The sequence below is a fragment of the Lytechinus variegatus genome, chromosome 2 (genome assembly GCF_018143015.1).
Source record: "Lytechinus variegatus isolate NC3 chromosome 2, Lvar_3.0, whole genome shotgun sequence".
NCBI lineage: Eukaryota > Metazoa > Echinodermata > Echinoidea > Temnopleuroida > Toxopneustidae > Lytechinus > Lytechinus variegatus.
The window spans coordinates 12848074-12873657 of NC_054741.1; the positions used below are offsets into that span (position 1 = coordinate 12848074).

The window sequence follows — 25584 nt, forward strand, 5'->3', positions numbered from 1 at the left end:
CACTTCATTTCATTATTGTGCTGTTGCTAGGCAACCATGCCCAATCTCAAGAGATTAAACGACCCTTAAACAAACATGGACGACAATCTGCTACTTAATTTCTTATATAGACATGATGGGGATTAATTTTCCATAGCATAGTTTCATCATGGAGGTGGGACTTCTACAAGTACATGCCTCCATGGTTTCACCATGGAGCTACATGTATTACTGTTAATAGCTCTATGGTTTCACAAGGGAAATCCATGACCTATAAAATAGGGGTGATATTGTCATACAGGTTGACTTAAGGGGATAGTTCACCCTGAAGGAAAGTTTCTTGTAAAAACACCATTAAGAAATAATTTTAAAAATTGTTGAAGGATCGAGGAAAATCCATCAAAGATAAAGAAAATTATAGGAATTTGAAGTTTTTGATTTGTGACGTCACATACATGTATGAGCAGCTGCCGTAATCTAAAATGCATAATAAAAATTCTAATATTTGTCTGTTCTCTGTTGATATCCTAAAGGTACAATTTTTACATCACAAATAATGTCACAAATCAGAAAATTACAAATTGTATTTACTTTTTTTAACCTTTGGTGGATTTTCCTCAAACCTTCACCAATATTCTTTAACTACTTTTCTGCTTTTGATACAATACACTTTTTGTCAGTCTTCCCCTTCTGAAACCACACTTTATGGGGTGCCAGCAGCCAGTTGTCAAATCACTATGTGAAAATCAATTTCCAAAGATATCATAATTTTATGTAAAAAATCAAATAAATGTTAATTTATATAATTTTCAAAAGACAAAATTTGTTCTTTTTTAAATGTAAAAAGAATCAAAACAGCAATTAAAGAATCGTTAAAAGAGAATGACATTTCTAAAAGTTGGCTCAGATGTTTCGCTATAGACATACTTCCAGTGAACTTTTGATCCATAACACATAATCCATTAAATATCTCCCAAAGTGATTTGCTTTAATTAAAATTCATGCCCTATTAAAGTACTTGATAGTGTGAACTTTGAATATTAAATTATTACACAATGCAGATCAAAATAGAACAAGTCACATCTTTACCTAAAAATTGCCAACTTTAATTTCTACAGGCCTATTCCGCAGTGCTCAAGAGCTGAAGTAACTAAATTTATTTAAGACTAAACTAAGGGTGATAATGTGCAAGTAAATCAAGATATATACCGGTACACAATAAGTTCAAATAAACAATCCAAGTGTTACATGACGTAATATATTGACGACGAACCGAAATCAATATTGTCACTTGTACATTGATTTTCTTATTGTATCTATAATCTATGGTGTGCAAATGCCACTTATTAGCCTTGAAAAGAAATATTGATTGGGCACCAAAAGTATAAAAGCTTGTGTATGTATCTAGTTCAAAACTTCAAATCCACTATGAATATCTATTTTGTACAAAATTATATTTTACAACTTTCTCTTATACATGTATATAGTCAACTAATTCTTTCACTTTTTTCATGCAAGTACTAGCTAGTGACTAGCTGAATAGGCGATTGAAAGAAAGCAAACAGTACACTTTTCTCTACATGCCTATTACAAAGTTATTAAGCTATCCACAATCTAGCTAGCTGCAAGCTAGCGACTAGTTAGCGGTTACTATGCATGAAGTTTCTATGATGTTACATGTATGATGTAGCTTTCATATAATGAATTCTAACAAATTTAACAAAATGATAACAAACGCCTGAATATGAAAATATCGGTTAACTTTAACCTGGGTTCAGTGGGGTGTGTATTGCTTGATAATTACCCAAACTTGAAAAGCTCAAATAGTTTTGGGCAAATTTACACCTATTGCTAGGGTTAAGTAATTGTTTCACATTTTTTTTAGAAAATAAGACACCTAATTTCATATATTCAAAATGATTTTGTTCCTTCAAAATGGTGTTCTGTCCATTAAAAACACCAAAGTCCCAAATTTAAACATTCAAGGGAGATATTTTGAATACATATAGTATGCACAGCTAACCTTAAATGGGGGAGGGGGTGTCTGTAAGTTTTAAGCCATCAATATATCATTTCATAAACTTACAGTTAAAAAAAAAAACACTTTACATGTACAATACTACTACGGTAATCAACTATATGTACATGTAAACCATATAGTCCATGCATTCAATGGACATATTTAGCACCCATTAAAAATCAAAGGAACGCATGCATTATCTGACCTTTCAATTCAAAGAACAGAATCAAGTGCACTTTAAACATAAAATTCTGCTTCCATCTAGGTAAAAGTTCACTCACATAATTAATAAACCAGGCAAAGTTATTTTTCGAGTGCATTTCTTTAGAAATTGTATTTTCCATAATATTTTTGACAGAAAATTATATTTATAACTGGGAAATTAGCCTAATAGCAGGCATTTGAATCTCTCACAAGAGTGCTTAAATATCTATAAAAAAAAGATAATTATTGATCAAACAACCAATGATCTACATGTACAGCATCTATCTCTTCTCATCTTCTCCACTTTAATAGACAAAATAATAGTTATAGGGATAACTCATTCATTAACATGCCGGATAAGCTTTTATTGGTTTGTCTTTTTTACCATACATATGCATCTATACAGTATGTATCAAAGTCATTGATCAGAGAGGTGACTTTGATCCAGAGACCACCGGATCAACCTTTAGTTCTATATCCTTTTTTTCTAAATAAAAATTATCTGTATCAAAGCCCCTTCATCATTATTCATATAATTAATATCCCTTTAACATGGTGATATGATGCTTAAAATCTTGAGAAAAGTAATTACAAGGAAATGTATATCTAAGTACTTACTCTGGGACTAGTATGATGATACATGGTGATGGTCTGATGGATTTCCTGATATTGAAGCCTGACATGCACTTTGAAGAAATCAAGTCATACTCGGTACGTTTGTTACCAATACATGTATGATCATCATCACAAACATACCATCTACAAGAAAAATAAAGAATAGGAAATAATGCTGACAAAAAGCTGGGCACAAGAATCTGAAACTCAAGAAAGATGAACATGATCATCCTATATGCACTGGCTATTAGGTTATTATACATGTAGACCTAGATCCCTATCTAGATATAAGTAACTGTTGTCGACTGACATCATTGGCGGCGGAAGCCAAAAATTTCAGGAGGGGACAACCCAAAAATTTTTGACAAGCAAAAAAAAAAAAAGGGTTCTCAACCCAAAAATTTTAGGGGGGACGTAGGAAAATAAATTGACAAGCAAAAAAAAAAAAAAAAAAAAAAAAAAAAGTCATCAACAACAAATTTAGGGGGGGGGGACCGTCCCCCCTCCTCAAATTTAGGGGGGGACATGTCCCCCCCCCGCTTCGGCCGCCTATGACTGACATGCCCAGTAGAAGTAATCCTCAAATTTGTAAGTCCTATAGCACCAAGCCTACCAAGGATATAGAGGAAAGTTCAAGTTCATTTATTTCATTCACCATAAAAACATGATTACATACAAAGGAGAAATATTATAAACAATTAAAGGTAATAATAAGAACAAAAGAAAATACAATTACATAATAAAAGGTTTTATGGGAATTGAGGACGACAAAAAGAGCTAAAAGCCTTATAAACGCCGACCTCTTATTTAAAGCAATGCGTTGTATATACAGAGTAAGAACAGCAAGAAATAAAGCAAAGTGGAGGTTCAAAGATATAAGGCCTTTTATAGAACTTAAGAAGTCCACAAATGTGTCATCAATCATGGCGATAACATTGTCAGGTCAGATTTCTTCACTGAAGGCCTAAGTACATGTACTGAAGAAAAGGCACAAGCCATGTAGTACCGTACATTTGGGTTCGCATCCCGATTTCAAATTTGCTTGATTCAATTTGATTTTCAGAATTATGAATCAATACCTTTTATTAGAACTGTTAAAAAATAACTTACCTCGATAATTTAATAGAATTTCAAGGATAAAACAAATGGCTGAATAGGCCTATTCACTTTGTCTGGAAGAGTAAATGGCAGATAGCTTAACATATACAGTACATTATTTTAAGAATGAATTAGGTCAAAAAGATGGACTGAGGCCAAATCAGTGTCCATAGATCCAAATCAAATTTCCAGAAACTGAATGCAAAATTTCCTGAAATTCATAAACATTTCCTTAAAGTTACCAGATTGATTTTTAACTAAAATACAGGTAGGCCAATAATAAATCGAGCCTAAATTTGGTCTAAGTGACCAAAATCAAGGAATTTAACATTTTTTGGTTCACGCCCTCTTTTGAAATAGGAAAAAAAATCTGAAATGTGAGGTTGGAATGCAAGAAGAAAATTTTAAGCAACATATTAAAAGTATTGTGAATTGTAAATTTTGCATTTCCCAGAATTTTTTCATTTCCCAAACCTATCCTGGAAAAAGTCAAAATTTCCTGAATTACGGGAAGAGTGGAAACACTGGGCCAAATATAAATACTGTGTAATTTGTATAAAAATCATGTGCCTAAACGTATTCCAAGGATGATGAATAAATTCCATCGATACAGATATCAGCCCATGCATGTAATGTAATTAAAATACTATCAAGGTTTTCTTATGGGTATCTTTCCACTTCCAGACAGTGCAATCTTATGAGAGCCTATATCGGCAACCCGTCTTCAACTTAGAGAAGGCTATGGTGTCCACCCGTCGCATACACTGCACTGATTCGAGACCGAAACTAAAGTCCGAAGTATTCTGCTCTCAATTCAATCCTTATACTCGAGACATCCGGATTCTAAAGCCATTAAATTTGACATGAAACTAATGTGAAACACATTAACATTTAAATTATTATGATTTGAGAGCCACTTACCACGCAAATAAATATTTCCTTCCTTCGATAGGAGTTGGCTTCCAAGTCCCAGCACCGGTGTCAAATCCGCAGTGCATTCACAGGTCTCGCCACCAGCTCGATCGACCGGGCCGGTTGCGTTGCCGGTGACACGCAGAGGAGATCCTGAGCGTTCCTAGCGATATCGCAGTTATGGAGACGAGACGCTTTTGATTGGAGGCGATGAGAATTGAGGTCACTAATAAAGAAGCCGGATGTGTAAATACAGTGGTATCCGCCAGCTGATCACTTTGAAATTTGAAGACGGCATACCTGTATAGGAATCAGCTAGGGGGAGGGGAACAACATGAACCTGGGAAACGGGGGTGCTGGGGGTGAAAGCACAACATTAAATATTTTCTTGAGGTGCTGTGTGTAGTATTCTCCAGAGACTGCGCCCCAGGTATTCTGGAAGATGTGTAAAAATTTAATAATGTAACCAAAATGACTTACATTCTGTAGTGAAACTTTTTCTTTGCTTTTCAAATTTTTCTCCGGAACAATTTCACTTCCATTTTGTAGAGAAAACTTTTTTACATGTAAGTACCTTTGTAAATGACAATTTCTAGCATTGACCCCAAAAATAAATAAATGAATGAATGAATTAATTAATATATAATAAATAATTAAAAAAGGTGCGGTGCACGTGATCACCAAATGAACAAAAATTGATAAAAGGTGCAACAAATTACCCCCGTGTGCCTCATCAGTTTAGCATTTATGCCGAAAATTCACAAAATAAACAATGTTTTGAAAACGTAATAAAACAAAATATTGGCTTTAATTAATAACAGAAATTTACTGTTATATGTATATGGGGTCAATTCAAAAGTTAGATAAGCCTAATGAGAGAAAAAAATATAGAAATAATTATGTAGAGATATAGGCCTAAATGAGCTCACCGGGTACCCCGGTAAAAGGCCAGCGGATGGCCGAGTGCAAAAATATTATTGCATAAGACTGAGGGGAATTGCAGATTAAACAAGATCATTAGGCTTGCACTTTGGTAACATGACATCGCAGCTATCATATAGAAATATACCATTTATGAAAGCGGTGCCAACACGGGGCGAGTTGAGAGTGAAATTCCCCGTAGGCGTAGGCGGCGGAAGCGGGGGGGGGTGATAGGGGGACAAGTTCCCCCCTAAATTTTAGGAGGAGGGGATGCCCCCCCTAAAAAAAAGAAAGAGAGGAAGAAAAAAAGAAGGAAGAAAGAGGGAGGAAGAAAGAAAAGAAAAGAAGAAAGGAAGATCGAGGAAAAAGATAACAAATAAACTGAATAGCTGAAACAAAGAAATATTAAGACCTACAATTTTATGTAGAATAGTAAAACTGTCTTTTAAACTCGCTCCCATTGCGATTTTGTTCAGAAATACTTGACAACCAACAAAAATTGTTTTTTTTTCGCACCAAGAAGAAGAAAATATATTTTTTTAAAAGAGAGAGAAGAGAGCAAGATAAGAAGAAAAAGAAATGTGAATCAAATAAGGGGAGGGGATGATTGCAAAATGAAAAAAAAAAAATCTCGGGTCACAAAAAGAAAAAATCGTTTCAATGGAAAAATTGCTTATATAGAATCCGAGGTTTTAGGTCAGAATATCATTTTTCGCGCTCGCATCAATTGTTTAGATAGATACCCATCCAGATCATGGTCACAATAAGTTTATTAGAATTTTAAGGTTTGGGTAGGAATATCACAAATGTTTAACTCGCGCTTTGCTCTCGCATAAAATGTTAAGTTAAATAGTCATTCTATTCATGATTACCAAAAGTGCTCAGAATGTCCCAATTTTAGGTCAGATTACCAAAAATTATACATCAATTGTTTAGATAAATACCCATCCAGTTCATAGGCGCAATAGTTTATTAGAATTTTAAGGTTTGGATCTTAATATAAACCGCATAAACCATTTAGTTGGATTCCAATCCTACTCATGATGATAAAAACTGCTTAAAAAAAATGTCAAGATTTTAGGTCAGAAAATCAATTTTTTTGCTCGGGCTTGTTTAGATAGATACCCATCCAGTAAATGGTAACAAAGAGTGATTTAGAATATCAAATTTTGAGTAGGATCTAAATAAAAAAAAAATTGCAGCTCGCGATACGAGCTCGCATAAAATGTTTAGTTTTGATTCTGTCCATTCTGCTCGTGATTATCAGAAGTGCTGAGAATGTTTAAAATATTTAGGTCAGAATATTAAAAATGTGCATATCAATTGTTTAAATAGATACCCATACTTGATAACCCAAAGTGCTAAGTATGTCAAATCGTTAAGTCAGCTAGGTTATGAAAAAAAATCAGCTTGCGCCTCGCGCTCGCATAAAAGGTTTATTTAGAAACCTTTTTGTTCATCCGATGGGGGCGCCAATTTTTGAAAAGCACACAATGACAACGAAATCAGGTAGGGCCCACGGGGTGCAAAATCCTGTAAATGCGCCTGCCTTGTTAAATATCTCATCATGTTTGTTAGAAAAACTAAGATGTACTTAAAACTACAGACTTAAGTGTAGACTACCCCGTTAACAAAAAATATAAAACAACAGCTTTTAGCAGCCGACTCGGAAAATTCGGGTAAAAATATTTTTTCCGTCCCCCCTAAATTTTTATGCTTCCGCCGCCATTGCCCATAGGCCAATGTCATAATTTAGGTCGGTCAAGATAGTGAGATCATAAATGCGCGTGCAAATGAAACATAATTTTTGAGTTAAGTGAGAGAGGACCAAAATGGGTGAGTCTCACTCTCAATGAGTGGGAGTTGGGAGCCCTGTGGAGTGGTGGTGGTGATGATGATGGTGATGATGATGATGGTGATGATAGGCTGCTGCTGCTGATGATATAGGGATATAGGCCATCAGCGGTGGAATTGCTTGGTCAGGGGAAAAATTATACCCCCCCCTGCCCAAGATATATTTTGTTAATCGATCATCAGAATCAATGATTTAAAAAAAATCAATGATTAAAAAAAAATATATATATTGCTGTTAATGAATGGGTTCATTTCAATTAAAAGTGTTTAAATTGACACATTATGCATTTTAAAAACTGGCAACAGATTTTCTCGAGCGGTCACTCCGCCCCTTTACGGAATGGTCATGACAAGTTAGGCCTTATTGCTAAGTTTTTATCAGCTGCATCACGATTATGTTTATAATGAGTTACTGATCACAAAATACCGTTAATAAAACATTTAGGACAGCATTCAGGAGCACACTAAAATTATAGGCCTGCTCTTTCATAAATGTTTTGTTTTGGTTTCTGAAATCATTGTATCGTATTTTCATGATTTTTGTTGAATTTGACTTTTGTACAATAATTATCAATTTCAGAGAAGAAAGAGTGAGTAAAAGAGCAAGAGGTTTTTGTAGGGTTTAAGAGAATCGAGGTCCGAGAGAGGAAGGGATGAGACGCAGAGGGAGCTAGGGCTGACATAAAATCATTTTTAAGGTTACAAAATATTTGGCTTTAGTTAGAACTTATGACTTTATGTGGTGTATTGAGCCAAAATTATCGAAGGGGCCAGATTCGGGAAAATTTGTGAAAAATATATGCAAGGGAGAGATGTGTGCGGGCAAAATTTGTGATCTTTTCATGATATAAAAATATGATTCTGGGATAGATTTTGACTAAAATTAAAAAATATCATATTCACCTTATCACACTTTCTTCCATTTCTCCCTTATTTTCTATCTATACACAATAGTTCAAAGTATTTGTGATCAAATAACATCAATATGTGCAACATGTGCATTCTGAAAATTTGAGGTGCAAGATATCAGTGGCATATCGCGTAAAATTTTATTAAAAAATTGAGAGCGAGCAAAAATTTCATTTTTATTACACAAATCCAATTTTGTTATAGATTTTCACATTAAAAAAATAAAACATTTTACTCTTCTTCATTTCCTTTTCTCTTTTTTTTTCTTGGTCACTTTTTTTTTGGGGGGGGGGAAAGAGCCCCCTCCCCTTATGTACGCCCCTGCTAATGATCAAATATGCCAGATTTATCAATTTATTCATGGCTGAATCTGCAAAATCTCGTAGATCAGATTTTTTTTTCTCTAAATTTTTTTTATATCAAGTCAAATTAAATATTGCACCATTGGACAGAGTAAATGTTTCTCTTTCACATTGGTCATTTATTTGGTATTGACTATTTTGATAAATAGTGAATTTCAGGCAAGAAAATTTGCCTCAAATCTGAATTTTCTTCCTTTCTTTTCTTTTGCAAATTATGCAGAACGTTTTATTTTTAGTCTTAAGTTAATCTATCAGAAAGCTGGAATTCTGTACTTTCTCACAATGTCACTCTTGATATGTGGCATCTTTTAATCTGGTCAAGATCATACTTTTCCCACAAACGTACAAGACGAGATTTATAAACTTTTGTAGTAGCCTAAATTCCAGAGTTCTGGTTGGCTGGATAAGGTTTCAAAACAGCCGGCGTGGGAAATTTGAAGAGATTACCACCTGGGGAGTGTTACATTGGATTTTGGGTGGGTGTGTGGTCTCTTTGACCAATCAGAGTGCATTCTAGCTGCTTATGCCCTTGGCCAATGAAATGTATGATCTTGACCAATGGACAATTTTGGTTGAATGACCTTTCATTGAGATAGGCAGATTTCAAAGCAAGATATTATGTAAGGATGCCTTACATAGCAGGATGAAGAAATTGAAAAGACCAGAATAGCACACCATTGAACGCTTTAAGAAGGCATTTGTTGCATTTCTATACTTTGAATGCATATTATAGCATGTTGTACAATGTACTTGGCAAACTGTGAAATACCAGTCGTTCATGGACGCACTGTTTTTTGTTGATGTAAATGAAAAGCACAATTCAAAAGAATATATGAATGATCAAGACATCATGGATGGTGCTTATCTCATTAAATTTTAAACCACCATGTCACTTTAGTACAAATGACCTTCCTCTGATCATGCGCAGAATCTTCTGATCACGCGCAGAGTGGAACTACGAACTGGTTTATTATAACCAATTCTTGCTTGAAACGTATATAATTTCAAAAAAACACATATATTCAGCTTTATCATGCTACAAAAATAATTGTGGGCTCTAACAAAAATAAAGTGTACAAATTTCAACTTTTGTCAGTTGAAATTAATTATTTAGTAGCTTGTTTTAGATCAAAAGTTTCACCTACAGTACAAAATCTTTAAATAAATTCAAACACATGACCTGAAAGAATGAATTTTCTTCTTTACAATGAAATGACACCAAAATCATTAAATTATATATAAATATTTAGAGCAGCAACCTTTCTAGTGATGAATATCACTTGGATGAAAGAAGCTTCTTTTTGAGGACCTGCCAACTGTCTACTCTCCTAACCCTATATTTGAAAGTCTAGTCCACACAAAGTGGTTCATGAACCACAAGTCTTGCCTGATTTTGCGATCAATTATGTGTGCAATATGATCTTTTGACCTCAAGATGACCGAATGAATATTTGTACCAAGTGTAAACACAATAATTGATGCAGAAATAGGGAAATATGAGCAAGTTGAACAAAAACTTGAAAAAAGGATGGACATGACCTCATATTATTTGACCTTTTTCCCCTTAGATGAGTAAAATGACCTTTGACCCCATCATCCTCATGAACACACATGTGGTATTATCCAAAGATCATTTGTACCAAGTGTGACCATCCATAATTGATGCAGAAATAAGAGCAAGTTGAACAAAAACTTCTTTTAAACTCTAGTTAACATTTGACCTCATCATCCACAACAACACAAAGGTGGTATTACCCATAAAGGATAATTTGTACCAAATCACAACGGGCCTCTCGGAAATAAAGGAGTCTCAAGATTCGTACCCCATAATTTCTTGACAGGTGGGATTCTGATGAAGCCAAAACATTAAAAAAAAATAATCAAAGGAAACAGTCATCCTGATGTAATGTATGTTATAAAAGCAGGACAAAAGAAAATTGAATATTGAGCAAAATTTAATAAAAAATTAACAAATATATTGTTAATTTTGTTACGTCATATGTGACCAGCTCCCCTATTATTATGAGAAATACATTCTATAAAATGCCATTTTCTAATAATAATTGAAAATCACTTTACTTGTGCGATCATCAGACACATTATTCCACACTCCCTTGTACAAGAAAAATATTTTCAGTCATCATGAACCATTGAAAATGGTAATTAATTGAATTATATTACATTTACAAGGAGCAGCTGTTAATTACATGAGAAGTCACAAATTTGAAAGTATAAAAATTCATCTCTCTATTATTTTTGGAAGAATTTCATCAAACTTTCACCGATAAACACCTATATCATCTGAGTGAACTTCTGGAAGAACTGAGGGGGAGGGGGCAGGTTAAGGGGGCAATACAGGGCTCATCACATTATTTCTCATCCTCCAAAAAACAAATAAACACATTATGAAACAATCTAGATCTGCATTTGACAAAAAGCATTTATTACATTCTCAAATTTTAATCCAGGTTCTCATCCTAGATGTGGTTGCCATTCATCTACTCGACAAACTTACAGGTTTGCTTCAAGCAAAATGCATATCTTATATGCTGGACAAGCCTACAACTAATGGCCCGTATTCTGAAGTCGGGTTTAACTTAAACTTGGGTTTAAAGTTGTGGTTTTTAAGTATGGATAGCCAATTGTTACATAAATCACTTACAGTAGAGATACAATATTTCAGCTCATTTGGCTCTTAAATCATTCATAATTGTCTAGGAAGTATGAATAAATGAATATCTTCACCATCGATGAATCAGGAAAGAGGAAAGTATTACAAAAGAAACATACAACTTAATAAAAATTTTGACACATTTGGCTTCCCATAATTCTAGCACAGAGTGAGACCATGGTCTAAGTTAAAAATGACTTCAGAATACAAGCCAATATGTTTAGATAAATAAATAAGGGTACTAAGAGTACAATAAGAACAAACAAAAATAAAAGAGAGAGAAAAAAGAAGGAATATACCTAATAATGGTATCCCTTGATACCTATTATTTCTTTTGTAGAAACTTCATAAATGTATAATATTCAAGAGTATAACTTTAAATATCTGATTTTGGGATTGTCACTGCAAAGTAACCAACAATTTGCAATGAAATGAAAAGAAAAAAACATTTCTAAAAGCACACTGCAGAAAAATAAGAAATCTTGAAACTGGCAGAAGTATTTGGGTCTTACTTTGACTTGAAATTGACAGCTTGGTTCTTGTAAACCCCATTTGAAATATGCTCAGGTGTGGGTGCATGACACTTTATGCATGACTTGTGACCCTTTCTTGTGCTAAATGATATATCCCTATGTAACTTACGTAGTACCTAGGAACATTTGCAGTTGTTTGTAAAGTTGAGCACAATTTTACGAACTGTTTCCTAAAAACAGGTGTGTGATGATGATGAATCAATCAAGGCTCAAGCCATTGTGAAGCATCAAATCTAGGACAAACACGTTCATAAACTAATCAACTAGAATACTAGAATAGTGACACACATTTTGTGTATTTAACAAAATTTCTGAGGAAGCTTGAATTTTATACTCCTGTTTTCTTTTCTTTATAGTTTATTAGAAATAAAATATGACTGAAATTATTTAGACACTTTTCCCTCCAGGATTTAAGTAATCTCTACTTGTGTGGTGACCTGGTAACATGTACTCCATACAAGTGTGAACAACGTTAATCTAAGATTAACTTAATACTGTGAGAATATAACAATAGTATTAAATTTTAATTTGCATGTTAAAGAAAACCATTGGGCTTCCAAATTGCACTTCTTACTTAAATAAATATATGACTTCCGATTCATTGATATCCATACAAATGATTAGGAAGTTCTCAAAAACTTAGTAAGCTTTTTGAAATACATGTATGAGTTCTATCAAACTCTTGTGTTACAAAAGCATGAAAAGTTCACATCAAAAGAAGTAGAGACATGCATATTGCAAGGGACCAATTTCTTACACGAGTGCTCAAAAGTTAGTGAATCTCACAAGAAAATGAACATATTTAAAGTGTTCAAGTTCTGCCATGTGTTAGATATTTAATTGTGAAGTCAGGTGATAAAATATTACGTTCAATAAAGTTTGTTTCTCTGGGCTCGCCGAACATTGTAGTGTTGATGTCTACATTCAACACTCGGCATGAAGGAGTGCAGTTTGTGGTAGTGTTCACTAACTTTTGAGCACAACTGTATATGTACCATGTTCCCTGCTCTATATCTGACCATGAAAGGACCTGTCGGACGTTTTATCCGACAAGTCCCATTTTATCCGACAGTTACCATAGGAACAGTGCCTCACAGCCAATCAAATTCATGGAAAGATGTCAGATCTGACAACTTGTCGGATGAAAATATTGATGAAACCCTCCCCTGGACATAATTATGAAATCATGATTTAATATTATTCATTCAGGCAACTATAACATAAATGAAATAATAAATAATAAGACCTCATTTATCCATGGTAGCCACTTTAGCTCTCAAGAACTGTTCTCCCAAAAGAGTTAACCGCTAAAAGAAACTTAACATGTAATGCAAAGAGGTGAAACTTACTGCAGCTATTAAAAATGCGAATGCAAATGTGAAGTCATCAGGTCCTTTACATACAGCTTTGGGGAAACAGCCTTTTTTTTTGCAGAAGTTTGTTACATCAAGCATTTTGTCAAGTTACAAATGGCAATTAAATGGACAAATGGAATATGCAAAGCCAAAGATTTCTTAGATCAATTTCATCTGTAAATACAACCCAACCTGCAAAATGCATGCATGGTTGCAATACATATAGGTTGAATTATAAACTGAAATATGCTGATTCAAACTATCCTTTAAAGTTTTAAAACAATTTTTTTTTTTGGGGGGGGGAGCATAACAATTTCCATAATTTCAGTGAGATTAATAGAAATACAGTCATAATTTCTTTAATTGTCGGGCTAACATTTGTTGGTTAACATTGATATAAGCCATACGCAGAGTCATATTTAACTTTAGGAAAAGATTATGGAACACCCTCCTCGCTTTATCTTTTCATGAAGCGATGCCAGAAAACTGTAAGAAGGATGACTGAGCTCTCTTCTCTAGGTTGTGTAACTCAGATACTGCCGGCGCCAGGTCGTCTGCATGACCCTTGTAGCCACTCCCTGTAAACAAAAAAATATAGAAAAAAAATTGATTTTTTTTCATGATCTAGTGGTTCTCATTCCAGCCACGCTTTCAAATTAAAAGGGACTTTAATCAGAGCTGTCAACCTGAACAAGAACATTTCAGTATTTTACAAGCTGAAAATTGATATTTTGGTGAGAGAATAAGTATTTTCAATAAAAATACCATAGGACAACACATAAACCTGAAACTTGAGAAATCCATATTTTGCACATCACCAATCTACTAGCTATTGTGCATAATAGGCCAAAACATGCTTTTGTTGCAATTATTTGCATCATTAATTACTATTTTCAAAAATTTTACAACACACTCATTCATCAGCACCTGAGACCCCCCCAACCGTTAAAAACCTGACCTAAATTAGCCCCTTTCAAAAGGGTTTAAATACCAACCGAGATGTTTTCTCTTCTGTCCATAGGTCACCTTGCCATCAAACTCATCAGCTTTTACTTTCATGGAGGGATCCGTCTGATCAATGGTTACCCCTAGATGCTCTTCAATGTCAGCTAGATACTGCATCTCGTTGTACCAGATGCAACAACCACCTTGGTCCTTCAAGGCAGTGTTGCGGCAACTCTTACCACGACTGGGACAGGAGTGGTACCATACCTGTATCATCGAGATAAAATTTTACTGAGGTTTCTGTGGCAGCTACTCTTACAATTGGGACAGGAACACTCTATCTAGATACTGCATCTCGTTGTACCAGATGCAACAACCACCTTGGTCCTTCAATGCGATGTTGTAGCAACTCTTACCATGACTGGGACATGAGTATTACCATACCCTACATCAAGGGAATTTTAGTTGGGTCTTTGAAATGTGTTGTAGCAACTTTCATTCACAACAGGGTAAGGGGTAATTTATTATAGGGATAGATGAATTTCATTTTTTTTCATTCCATCATCATAAAAGTATCGATATTCAAGTAACTCTGCCTATGTTATGAGAAGAATCTTTTGGGATCACAGAAAAATCTGTTTTATTTAGAAGAGGTGCATAACACATCTTTTGATTAATCTGGTCTAAAAAATTGCTTTGACGGAAGTTCTACTAAGTCAGAGTTACCTGTGGCGTGAGATACAAACAATCATTCTTCTCTTGTGTTCCTCACATACAAGTGCAAATTAATTTCACATATCTGGCCAACCTAATGACACCTGTGTACAATTATGATTCTATAAAAACACACATTTAATTCATGCATATTTCATGCAGACAATGCATATTAGCCTCTATAATTTAACAAATGTACCTTATATATTCTATATTAACAAACCTAAATCAAATTGTTGCAAATTGAACATACAGATCAAATTCACACAAGATCACAGAAATGTAATGAAATTATACCAACCTTTTCAGGGATTGTAGAAACGAGTGAAATAGCTAGACCCATCCTAAAAAAAGGGAAAATACAAAAACAGATAAGACTGAATGCAAAACCAGGACCCTATAACATTAAGCTTAGTAATTGATCAGGATGCTGATTTGATTGCTAAGCTTTATGTCATAGAACCCAGTAGGACTTTACTACTAATCATGAAATTGGCCATTAACTGATCCACAGACTCTGATTTGCACTTAAAGATAAATTGCAGTTTTGGTAACGATTTCAAAATGACTTTATACAGAATCTAATATAATGACCACCCAAGTGTCTGTTTGTATGAATAACAAATATGTGCCAAAGGATTCTGGAAGAAATTGTGTAATTGCTGAGAAATAAGCAAAATAAGCGCGGATTCGGTCACTTCCGTCGGGTCTTTATTCCAGCAATAATTATACACTGTCCCACGTGTGCCTATCTGTGTTGGTGATCTTCAGTGTGAACGTTTTTCAGCGTAGATTTCAAGATTTCACAGTTCAGTTTACTAGTATGTAACTGTACCAGATCTAGATCCTCGATGATATACTGACAATTAAGCCTGGTTATACAGACTTTCTCATGAAATCAGTGTTTACTGCAACTACTGGCATTTCTCTTTAACTGCTACAGCCAAACAAATGAAATTTATTCCTTACTGACCAATCATATGCCATTCAAAATGCTTACTTTGACCGGTCTGGGGTCGATTTTGTTGGTGTGAGTGTAGCGAAAGTATAATGCCTGTCATGCAGTCCAATTTTCAATTCATTATGTATATGTACATGCCAAGTAACAAAATATGCTGAAGATAATGGTAATGCTTTCAAAGCCAATATATACATGCCAAGTAGTTATATACCACTTTATTTGCAAATCTGCACATTAAAGGAATACAATATACACCCAGGACACTTCCATTTAAATGAGAAAATGCAGGGCAATAAAATTCTATAGAGAAGAAAAAAAGACAAATCTTAGGATACAATAATCAACATATCTAAAAACACCAGTAGGTGTTCCTTTTCACCAGACAAAAGAAGCACATCAAGATTGATTGGTTATTAGATTAAAGATCAACATTATAAATAGGAGGTGGTACTAAGATTTGATGAAAAGTGGGGAAATTGATGAAAATTGGCTCTTTCAAAAATAAGGCTATTTTCTATTGCCAAGAATATGCTATGAAAGAATTTGATTGTGGTTTGTGAAGGTGCATCCTGGATTACAATTATATATATATCATAAATGTTGAAAAAATAGCTATCAAAGACAGACCAATGACTGAAAAAAGAAATCTTGTTGGAGAAAAATTCTAAATAAAATTAGAAATATACAGTTATGACAAACCTCTCAGCTCTGCCAACACGTCCGATACGATGGACATAGTTTTGCTTCTCATCAGGTAATGTTACATTGACAACTATGAGAAAAAAAAATGAAAATTATTTTTTTATTTTTATCAATCCACTAAATTCGTCAACCAATATGTTATATTTGTATCAATCCATCCTCCTGTCAGTGTATCAGCCCCCCCCCCCGTCCGTCTGTCCATCCAGTCTTCCATTCATACGCTCACACATTCAATCATTCACTATGTTCTTCATTTTCTGAATAAAGTATAGTTACCCAAGGACCTGTTAAATGTAACTCTTCCCACTAAAAACAATGTTCATACACAGGTGGCGCAACACTAATAATTGTCAGTATTCACAAGAACTCACCAAATGGGATTCCTTTAACATCAATACCACGAGCAGCTACATCAGTACAAATCAGGAATCTAGCTTTCTTGTCCTACACATACAGGAAAGATAAGAAATGATGGATAACAAGGCAAAAGCGATTTTGTGTCTTGCCCTCGTATGAAAATAACCAGAAATATCGTGATTCGCGAGGGCATGCAACAGAATTGTATCGAAACTTCATTGTAATATGACTGGGATCGAATAACACTTGCCTCATGACGAAAATCTTGCTTTGAAGAGCAGTATACCCCAGTTTCCCTTATTATCAAATCTCTTCTCCCAGTACTACAAACCCTATTGCCCTCAAGCATGAAATTTAAGTATAGAAACACCTGTTTCTTGACCTCGGTCCGAAGATAATACACCCCAGCATCAACGGTCACAGCAGGGGGCCACACACGATGGATTGCATTGTGTGTAGTTCTGGTGAGTGCATGGAGTTCCATGTATACACGCGTTGATAGAAACTTTTTCTTCCTTCCTTCCTTCCTTCCTTTCTTTCTTTCTTTCTTTCTTTCTTCCTTCCTTCCTTCCTTTCTTTCTTTCTTTCTTTCTCTCTCTCTCCTCCTTCCTTTCTTTCTTTCGTTAAGACTGTATCATTGCGTGAGTGAATGGCATGCATCCCATATTTTCTTGCTGGACGGACAGAAACTATATGGGATGCATCGCGGTCCTTGCATGCTAAGCATACCGTAATTTTTATTCCCCTTACTTTCCTTATTTCCAGGTCTATTTTCTTCGTTCGAAATTGAAAATGGACTAGTATTGGATGTCTGAATGTAATATGCCTTTGAAAACGTGATTAATATCGAATACAATAATTTCATTCCGAAGATCCTTCTACAGGCAGACAAGTCTTACGTAATAGCACAGCTGTTGTTTATCATTTCGTCCTTGGCTCAACGCTCGTTTAGCTGGCCCGTGGTGGTGAAATTGAGACAAGGGGATTACCTGGCCAAGATGGGTTTATCGGGGTTGGAAATGTTGTTTGAGATTTTCCAAACGAAAAATGGGGTATACGACCGCAGATTGCAGTCCGAAGTGCGGTCGAGAATCAAACGGGAAATTTTCGTAATGTTAAGAGCCTTGCACGTAAATTTTAATGTTGACCTGAAAATGACCTTTGACCTTATCATGTGACCTCCGACTGCAGCATAACATGCAGGTCCCCCAAGTCAATCTACCATCCAAGTTTGGTTGAAAAGCACCTTACGGTTGCGGAGTTAGGTAAGGTTGACATGAAAATGAACTTTGACCTTATCGTGTGACCTCCGACTACAGCATAACATGCAGGTCCCCCAAGTCCATCTACCATCCAAGTTTGGTTGAAAAGCACCTTACGGTTGCGGAGTTAGGTAAGGTTGACCTGAAAATGACCTTTGACCTTATTGTGTGACCTCCGACTGCAGCATAACATGCAGGTCCCCCAAGTCCATCCACCATCCAAGTTTGGTTGAAAAGTGACTTACGGTTGCAGAGTTAGGTGTCATAAGAGAGTCTTGCATGTAAACTTTAACGTTGACCTGAAAATGACCTTTGACCTCCGACTGCAGCCTAACATGCAGGTCCCCCAAGTCCATCTACCATCCAAGTTTGGTTGAAAAGCGACTTACGGTTGCGGAGTTAGGTGTCATAAGAGAGTCTTGCATGTAAACTTTAACGTTGACCTGAAAATGACCTTTGACCTTACGATGTGACCTCCGACTGCAGCATATTATGCAGGTCCCCAAAGTCCATCTACCATCCAAGTTTGGTTGAAAAGCGACCTACGGTTGCGGAGTTAGGTGTCATAAGAGAGTCTTGCATGTAAACTTTAACGTTGACCTGAAAATGACCTTTGACCTTACCATGTGACCTCCAACTGCAGCATAACATGCAGGTCCCCCAAGTCCATCTACCATCCAAGTTTGGTTGAAAAGCGACTTACGGTTGTGGAGTTATGTGTCATTAGATTTGTGACGGACGGACGACATTTGGATCCCTAAGTCTCGCCTTCACCTCTGGTGGGCGAGACAAAAATCATTCATCCTTAATTTAATAAAAATATGTTTAAAGGGCCTTTGTAAACAACATCCCCCCAAAATGTTATCATGAAAGGGCACTCTTTATCCTCAAAGGTAAAATTCAATTTTTCACACAGAATCAATGCACAGAAAAAGATTCAAAGTTACATTCTTGTAAGATTGTAATGTTAGATGATATTTAAAATATTGGAAGCTTTACATGGGCTTTAAGGATATTTCATGTTACAGAAACCAAATTTTATTTCCACAAATTTACAATTCTTTGTCATACTGCTTCTTATGTACATGTATAAATTGCTACAATATAAAAATAACATCATTATCAAAAAGTAAATTAAGAGTTCTTCATATTCTTCAACCAACCTTGAATTTTTGGAGATTTTCTCTTCGTTCCGGTGGCCTTCTATCACCATGGAGACACACACATGAGTACTGATGGTTGGGTAGGGCACGAGGACCTGAAATAAAAAGAGCAATTATAGTTTATGTTTTTTTTGGTCATATTTGCCTCCCCACAGTTAAAGCACCAGAATGTGAAATAACACAAGGCAACTGGTAATTCTGCACCCATTGTAGCTCAAATTGCCCCTATAGATCCTCAAAAAGAATACTTGTATAAATATCCTTCTTATTTTGGGCAACCGTTTTCTTCAAAATCATCCCAAATCTGCCATGAGAATTTTAAAGAACTATTGTTCCACAGACATGTCTGTACAGCAATAAAAGGTCTAATGCTATAAACTTTGTACATAACCTAATTGTGTAATGTGCACTACTAAGTACTTACCCCCTCCTAGGGTTGCCAGGTATTTTTCACAATTATCACAATCTATCTTGGTACGGCAGAATAAAATAGCTTGGTCCATACGATGTTCGGCAATGGCCTTCACAAGATAGTCGATCTTCAGGATTTTTACTCCTTCAGACAGAGTCTCTGAACAAAAGGAAGAAAATTAAAAATAACAGTAGGTCCTACAAAAGACAGAATTATATGAATTCATGGCCTAGCATGACAAAGAATACATCAAAATTTCAAACATTGCATCAGTACCTTTAATTGGATGTAAAATACTGAAATCAAAACATTCATTAGAACCCTTAAAATGGCAATCCAAATGATATGTTTAAAAATCATTGTCATTCCAAGCAATTTGAGTTTCAAACTTCTCACGTTTACTTACATTAAATGACCAAAAAAGAGAGAAAAAAATGTAGTATCAATAATTCAAGACCCAAATACAGTTGCCACTTTGAAGAAGAGAAACTGATCAAATGAGGATTAAAATGTTAATAGCCCCACATGGTTTTCATGCATTCTGGAGAATGAGTTTATACAAGGAGCAATAAAAAGAGCTTACCCCTGTCATGACTGCCCCATCTAATCGGGTCTTCGTAATGGACACCATCGGTCTGTGGGTCAAAAATAGTTCACAAAAATAATAATTTCATATCATAGCCAAATCTGGTATAATCTTGATTGAAAGCTCATGGCTTGTATTAATATTCTTCATAATGGAAGCCTCATTAAAAATGATTTATTTATGAGAATTATATTGGAATCTTATTCTCATATGCCAATCTTGTAGTGAATGTTCCATCACTTTTCACTGAATTTTTAGATAAAGATTTGAGCACATATCAAATTTAGTAACATAAGTAACATTATCATATTTCTGAATAAAAGCCCTTCCAAAACTTCTCTTAAAATTTGTATTAATACATTAGAATACTATATAGGAAACTGTATCCTGAAATTTTGGTCTTAAAGCTTGGCAAGTATTTTTTTTGCAGGATTTATAGCATTTATTGGAATAATTTACAAAACAAATTTACAAAGCTTGAGACATAATCATAATAAAGCATAAAGTACATAACCAAGTGACAATCTTATATGTAGTGACTGGAGAAAGACATGAATACAATATATAAATAATATATATAATGAGTAAAATGCAGAGGCAAACTATGTAAGCAAATATATGCTTGAAGCATAGCAGCCATATCATATGATTATGATACACAAACCCCCACACATTTTGCTAAAAACATCAATAACTTGTTTCCTGTATACACATTACTTCAATTTATGTTTCTCAAATTGACTTTGAATATCAAGGATGAATTCTCTTTTACTACTATCATTATAAATTGTTTAACTATAAACGTCACAGGTAATCAATAGATATCTGTTTTAGATTTACTTTGACTTTATCACTTTTCCTCTGCCATGTTGTATCCTCCCTTGGGTCAACTTTACAAACCTGCAAAAAAAAAAGATAAAAATCTAATTTGTATAGTATAACATATCATACAACAAACAATCCTGCTCATTCTTTGCTGGAGAGACCACAACATTCACGATGACTGATGACTAATGTATGAAATATATTTATCATTTTGAAGAGATAAAGACTAATCACGGTAGACTGGAAACATGGCCTTAACAGAGAAGTGCTCTTCATGAACACACCCTTCAGGTCAAGTATGAAACATAGACAAGAGAAAATACTGGGTATCACTCAAATTTATATCATTAACATTAATATTTTTCTCAGATAAAACTAATATAAAATCAGTGAAAAAAAATCCATATTGGAAAGTGCATTTACTACACCTACAACAGACACTCATGCCATGATGAACTGTCTTTGGGACACTATTCTGCCCCCTGAGATCAATCCAGATTAAAAAGTGGATTTACTATACCTACAAAACAAAAAGACACTCATGATGAACTGTCTCTAGGACCCTATCCTGTCCCTGAAGATCAATCCTGATTGGGAAGTACATTTACTACACCTACAACGGACACTCATCACATGGACTGTCTCTGAAACGCTATCCTGTCCCTTCGAATCAATCCAGGTCGGAAAGGACACTTACTGTACCTATAAAAGACACACATGATGAACGGTCTCTGGGACGCTATCCTGTCCCTTCGAATCAATCCAGGTGGGAAAGGACATTTACTATATCTACAACGGACACTCACCACATGATGAACTGTCTCTGGGACACTATCCTGTCCTTTAAGATCAATCCAGATTGGGAAGTGCATCACCTTCTCAGCAAGTTTCTTCACATCAAAGGAGTGAAGAGTAGCAGAGCACACTACCATCTGAAAGAAAGAGTAAAACAACTTTCAATAATTCTTTTGGGTAGCTTTATAAAAGTTCATCCTATTTTAGCAGCCTTGCTATGTCCATGCATGATATCATGGTGTCTTTGCTGAGCCTTGACTATTTCATCTTTGTAGCAATGGAAAATTATTGTGGAAAAGACGCTGAGCAAGATTCCTGGTGAGACACGCAGCTTAATGCGGCTTATATGCTTATCAAAGGGATTACTTAACCTAATGCCACCTGGAACTAGGTGGTGCCTGTAAAAAGCCCAAAGGAAGTAGAGTTCACAAGTCAATAGGTTGACTTTGTTGAAAGCATATTTTCTTTTCGAAGGAATGAAAGAGAGAAAGGACTGAAATCTATTAAATTAACATACAAAATGTACACACAAATGATAAACACATATTCATTGAAAGAATGAAAGAAAGAAAAAATGAACGAACGAAGGAACGAAAGAAAATAGAAAGAAAGAGAAAACCCACACTTATATTAACAAGTGGAATGCCTCTGGCCGTCTTACCTGCATCACGCGATTCAACATAGCAGCATTGCTGACTTTGAAAACTACTATAACTCGCACAAGATGTTCAGTGACACTTGGTTACTCTTATTTCCACGTTTTATGAACTAGACCAATACATTTACAGAGATAGGATGGTAATTCAACAAATACCCCAAATGTGGCCAAAATTCACTGACCTCACATGACCTTGATCATGTGACCTGAAACTTGCACAGGATATTCAATGATACTTGATTACTCTTATGTCCAAGTTTCAAAAGTCAGATCAATAAACTTGCAAAGTTATGATGGTAATTCAACAGATACCCCCATTATGGCCAAAGTTCATTGACCTTTGACCTTGGTCATGTGACCTAAAATGCGCACAGGATGTTCAGTGATACTTGATTACTCTTATGTCCAAGATTTATGAACTAGACCAACATACTTTCATTGACCCTAAGTGGCCTTTGACCTTGATCATGTGACCTGAAACTTGCACAGGAAGTTCAGTGATACTTGATTACTATTATGTCCAAGTTTCATGAATCAGATCCAAAAACTTTTAAAGTTTTGATTGTAATTCAACAGATACCCCAAAATCGGCCAAAGTTCATTGACCCTAAATGACCTTTGACCTTGGTCATGTGACATGAAACTCACGCAGGATGTTTGGTGATACATGATTGACCTTATGTCCAAGTTTAATGAACTAGGTCCATATATTTTCTAAGTTATGATGACATTTCAAAAACTTAACCTCAGGTTAAGATTTTGATGTTGATTCCCCAACATGGTCTAAGTTCATTGACCCTAAATGACCTTTGACCTTGGTCATGTGACATGAAACTCTAATAGGATGTTCAGTAATACTTGATTAACCTTATGGCCAAGTTTTATGAACTAGGTCCATATACTTTCTAAGTTATGATGTCATTTCAAAAACTTAACCTCAGGTTAAGATTTGATGTTGACGCCGCCACCGTCGGAAAAGCGGTGCCTATAGTCTCACTCTGCTATGCAGGTGAGACTAAAATATGAAGACCTGAATAAGAAGTATACCTGAAGTCTTTTTCCATCATTTGTGATCTTAGGAATCTGCTCCCACATTCTTGTGATCTGATTTCCATAGCCAGCTGACAAAAGACCATCCTAGCAAGACAAGAATAAAGAAAAAAAAAGAATAAAAATAAAGTTCAATCTGTAACAATGTAAACCTTTCAATTATTTATAAAATATTCACGAAGAAATTCAACTTGTTCATAAAAGAGGACTCTAATTTTATATTGATCTGAAAATATGCTTTATAACTATTTTTCCTATCTCAAAATTAATCAGGTTTGTATATTATATTAATCTACTTCAGTCCCAGTGCAAGAGATACATGTAGATATATACAAACTGTTCCATGCCGTTCGCTCTGCCGACAAATGCTCCACTCTAAATTCCACATGCTAATGGAATGACCAACTTCAACCCTGGATTTAACACTGTACCCTATCTTAAACCTAACCCGAATCCTACCATAAAACCCTATTGCAACCCTAACCATATATCTCAGACAAAATAAAGCCCGGAGCAATTGTTGCCAGAGCAAATGTCGTGTCACCAATCTAACTATACCAGTAGTCTAAAATGCTCTAATATTATATAAAGTTTGCTCCAAATCAACTGGTTTGAAATTTGAAAATCAAAATGCATATCCGGAAGCTATATCATACTGTGTAAATATCATGACATATTTTGCTATGTCTGACATCTCTCTATGCATCTTTGTTGTAGGTTTTTATTCGTTCAATGTTACTTGGTGCTTTCCAAGGGATATGAAACAACTTTAAAAATATCTTAAATTTTCATCAAAAGTTTGAAAGAACAAAAGATACTTACTGCTTCATCCAAAATGAAGAACCTCACCTGCAATTAATTGAGAAATGCGAATTAATGATAAGCATAAAAACATTGATATCAGTCAAACATGATAGAATTTATGTGATATAATAATCTAATCTAATCAATCTGACATCTGCATGTATCTATATATACAACCTTTGGAATCAAACTACTATGTCAAGGTCTTCACTACCTTTGGAATCATAAGTAAATTAAATATTAAAATACCCTTGGCATTGCGCAATCACAGTTGGGAAGCACCGAAGTATATTAGGCTGCAGATTGAAGTGTAGATGTTATTACCTTTTTTCTATTTTGGTCTGGTTCTACTCAGTGAAACGCACAATAAAAGAATAAAAGGCTTAAACAGCGGCGAGGCAGCAAAGGAGAAGGAGAAGTTAGTGCAAGATTTGGAGGAATGATTTACATTTGTCCCAAACACATGAAGCAATGTGAGCAACTATTTGTAACAGCAGGAAAAAGATGCTACAACAGACATCTTCTGGGTAAGACAGATTTAGAGAGAAGAATTCAAGTAACTATTTCAGTTTCTTCTCATTCAATGCTGCAAGAAAGACCAGAAAATCATGACCCTCTCTAAATTCGCATTTGTACTTAATGTTGGATTTATATCCATGATGTTTTTAGATGGGAGTATGGCACTGATGACAGCATGCCAAGATGGCCCACAAGAAAACCCAGTGCCTTGTTTTCTCAGAAACCCTGAGACTCAGGATGTTTGTTATGGACAAGGAGCATCTGTAAACATCACTGTGAAACTCCCTCAAGACATCATGACAAACTTGTCTCTTGCACAGATCAAGGTTCTGGTTTTGGATCAGGAATTTTCACATGGATCACTTGTAGCAGGAGAGCATCACAACGGAAAGGAAGAT

At 35.1% G+C, this 25584-nt stretch overlaps 2 protein-coding genes across 3 annotated transcripts in view; both read right to left on the reverse strand.

Moving 5' to 3' along the window:
- LOC121407356 (kinesin-like protein KIFC3) overlaps positions 1 to 5073 on the reverse strand; it is a 31372-nt gene extending 26299 nt beyond the window's left edge. The window contains exons 1-2 of one of the 2 annotated variants that reach the window (XM_041598402.1): positions 4841 to 5073; positions 2822 to 2962 (exon numbers count right to left, since the gene is read on the reverse strand). In XM_041598402.1, coding sequence (XP_041454336.1) covers positions 2822 to 2845 — 24 coding nt within the window. In that variant the 5' untranslated portion in view covers positions 2846 to 2962; positions 4841 to 5073. Of the gene's footprint in view, positions 1 to 2821; positions 2963 to 4837 lie in introns of both variants that reach the window. The other variant, XM_041598401.1, reaches the window with a different exon arrangement.
- Positions 5074 to 13515: 8442 nt separating this feature from the next.
- On the reverse strand, positions 13516 to 24728 carry LOC121407357 (ATP-dependent RNA helicase DDX1-like). Its single transcript, XM_041598403.1, has 12 exons — positions 24686 to 24728; positions 23861 to 23950; positions 22167 to 22292; positions 21376 to 21435; positions 20533 to 20584; positions 19962 to 20108; positions 19538 to 19632; positions 17127 to 17199; positions 16753 to 16825; positions 15394 to 15436; positions 14429 to 14645; positions 13516 to 14011 (listed from the first exon to the last, which is right to left on the reverse strand). Exons 2-12 carry the CDS (start codon positions 23906 to 23908, stop codon positions 13899 to 13901), a joined length of 1047 nt encoding a protein of 348 aa, XP_041454337.1. The 5' UTR covers positions 23909 to 23950; positions 24686 to 24728; the 3' UTR covers positions 13516 to 13898.
- Between the last annotated feature and the right edge of the window lie 856 nt (positions 24729 to 25584).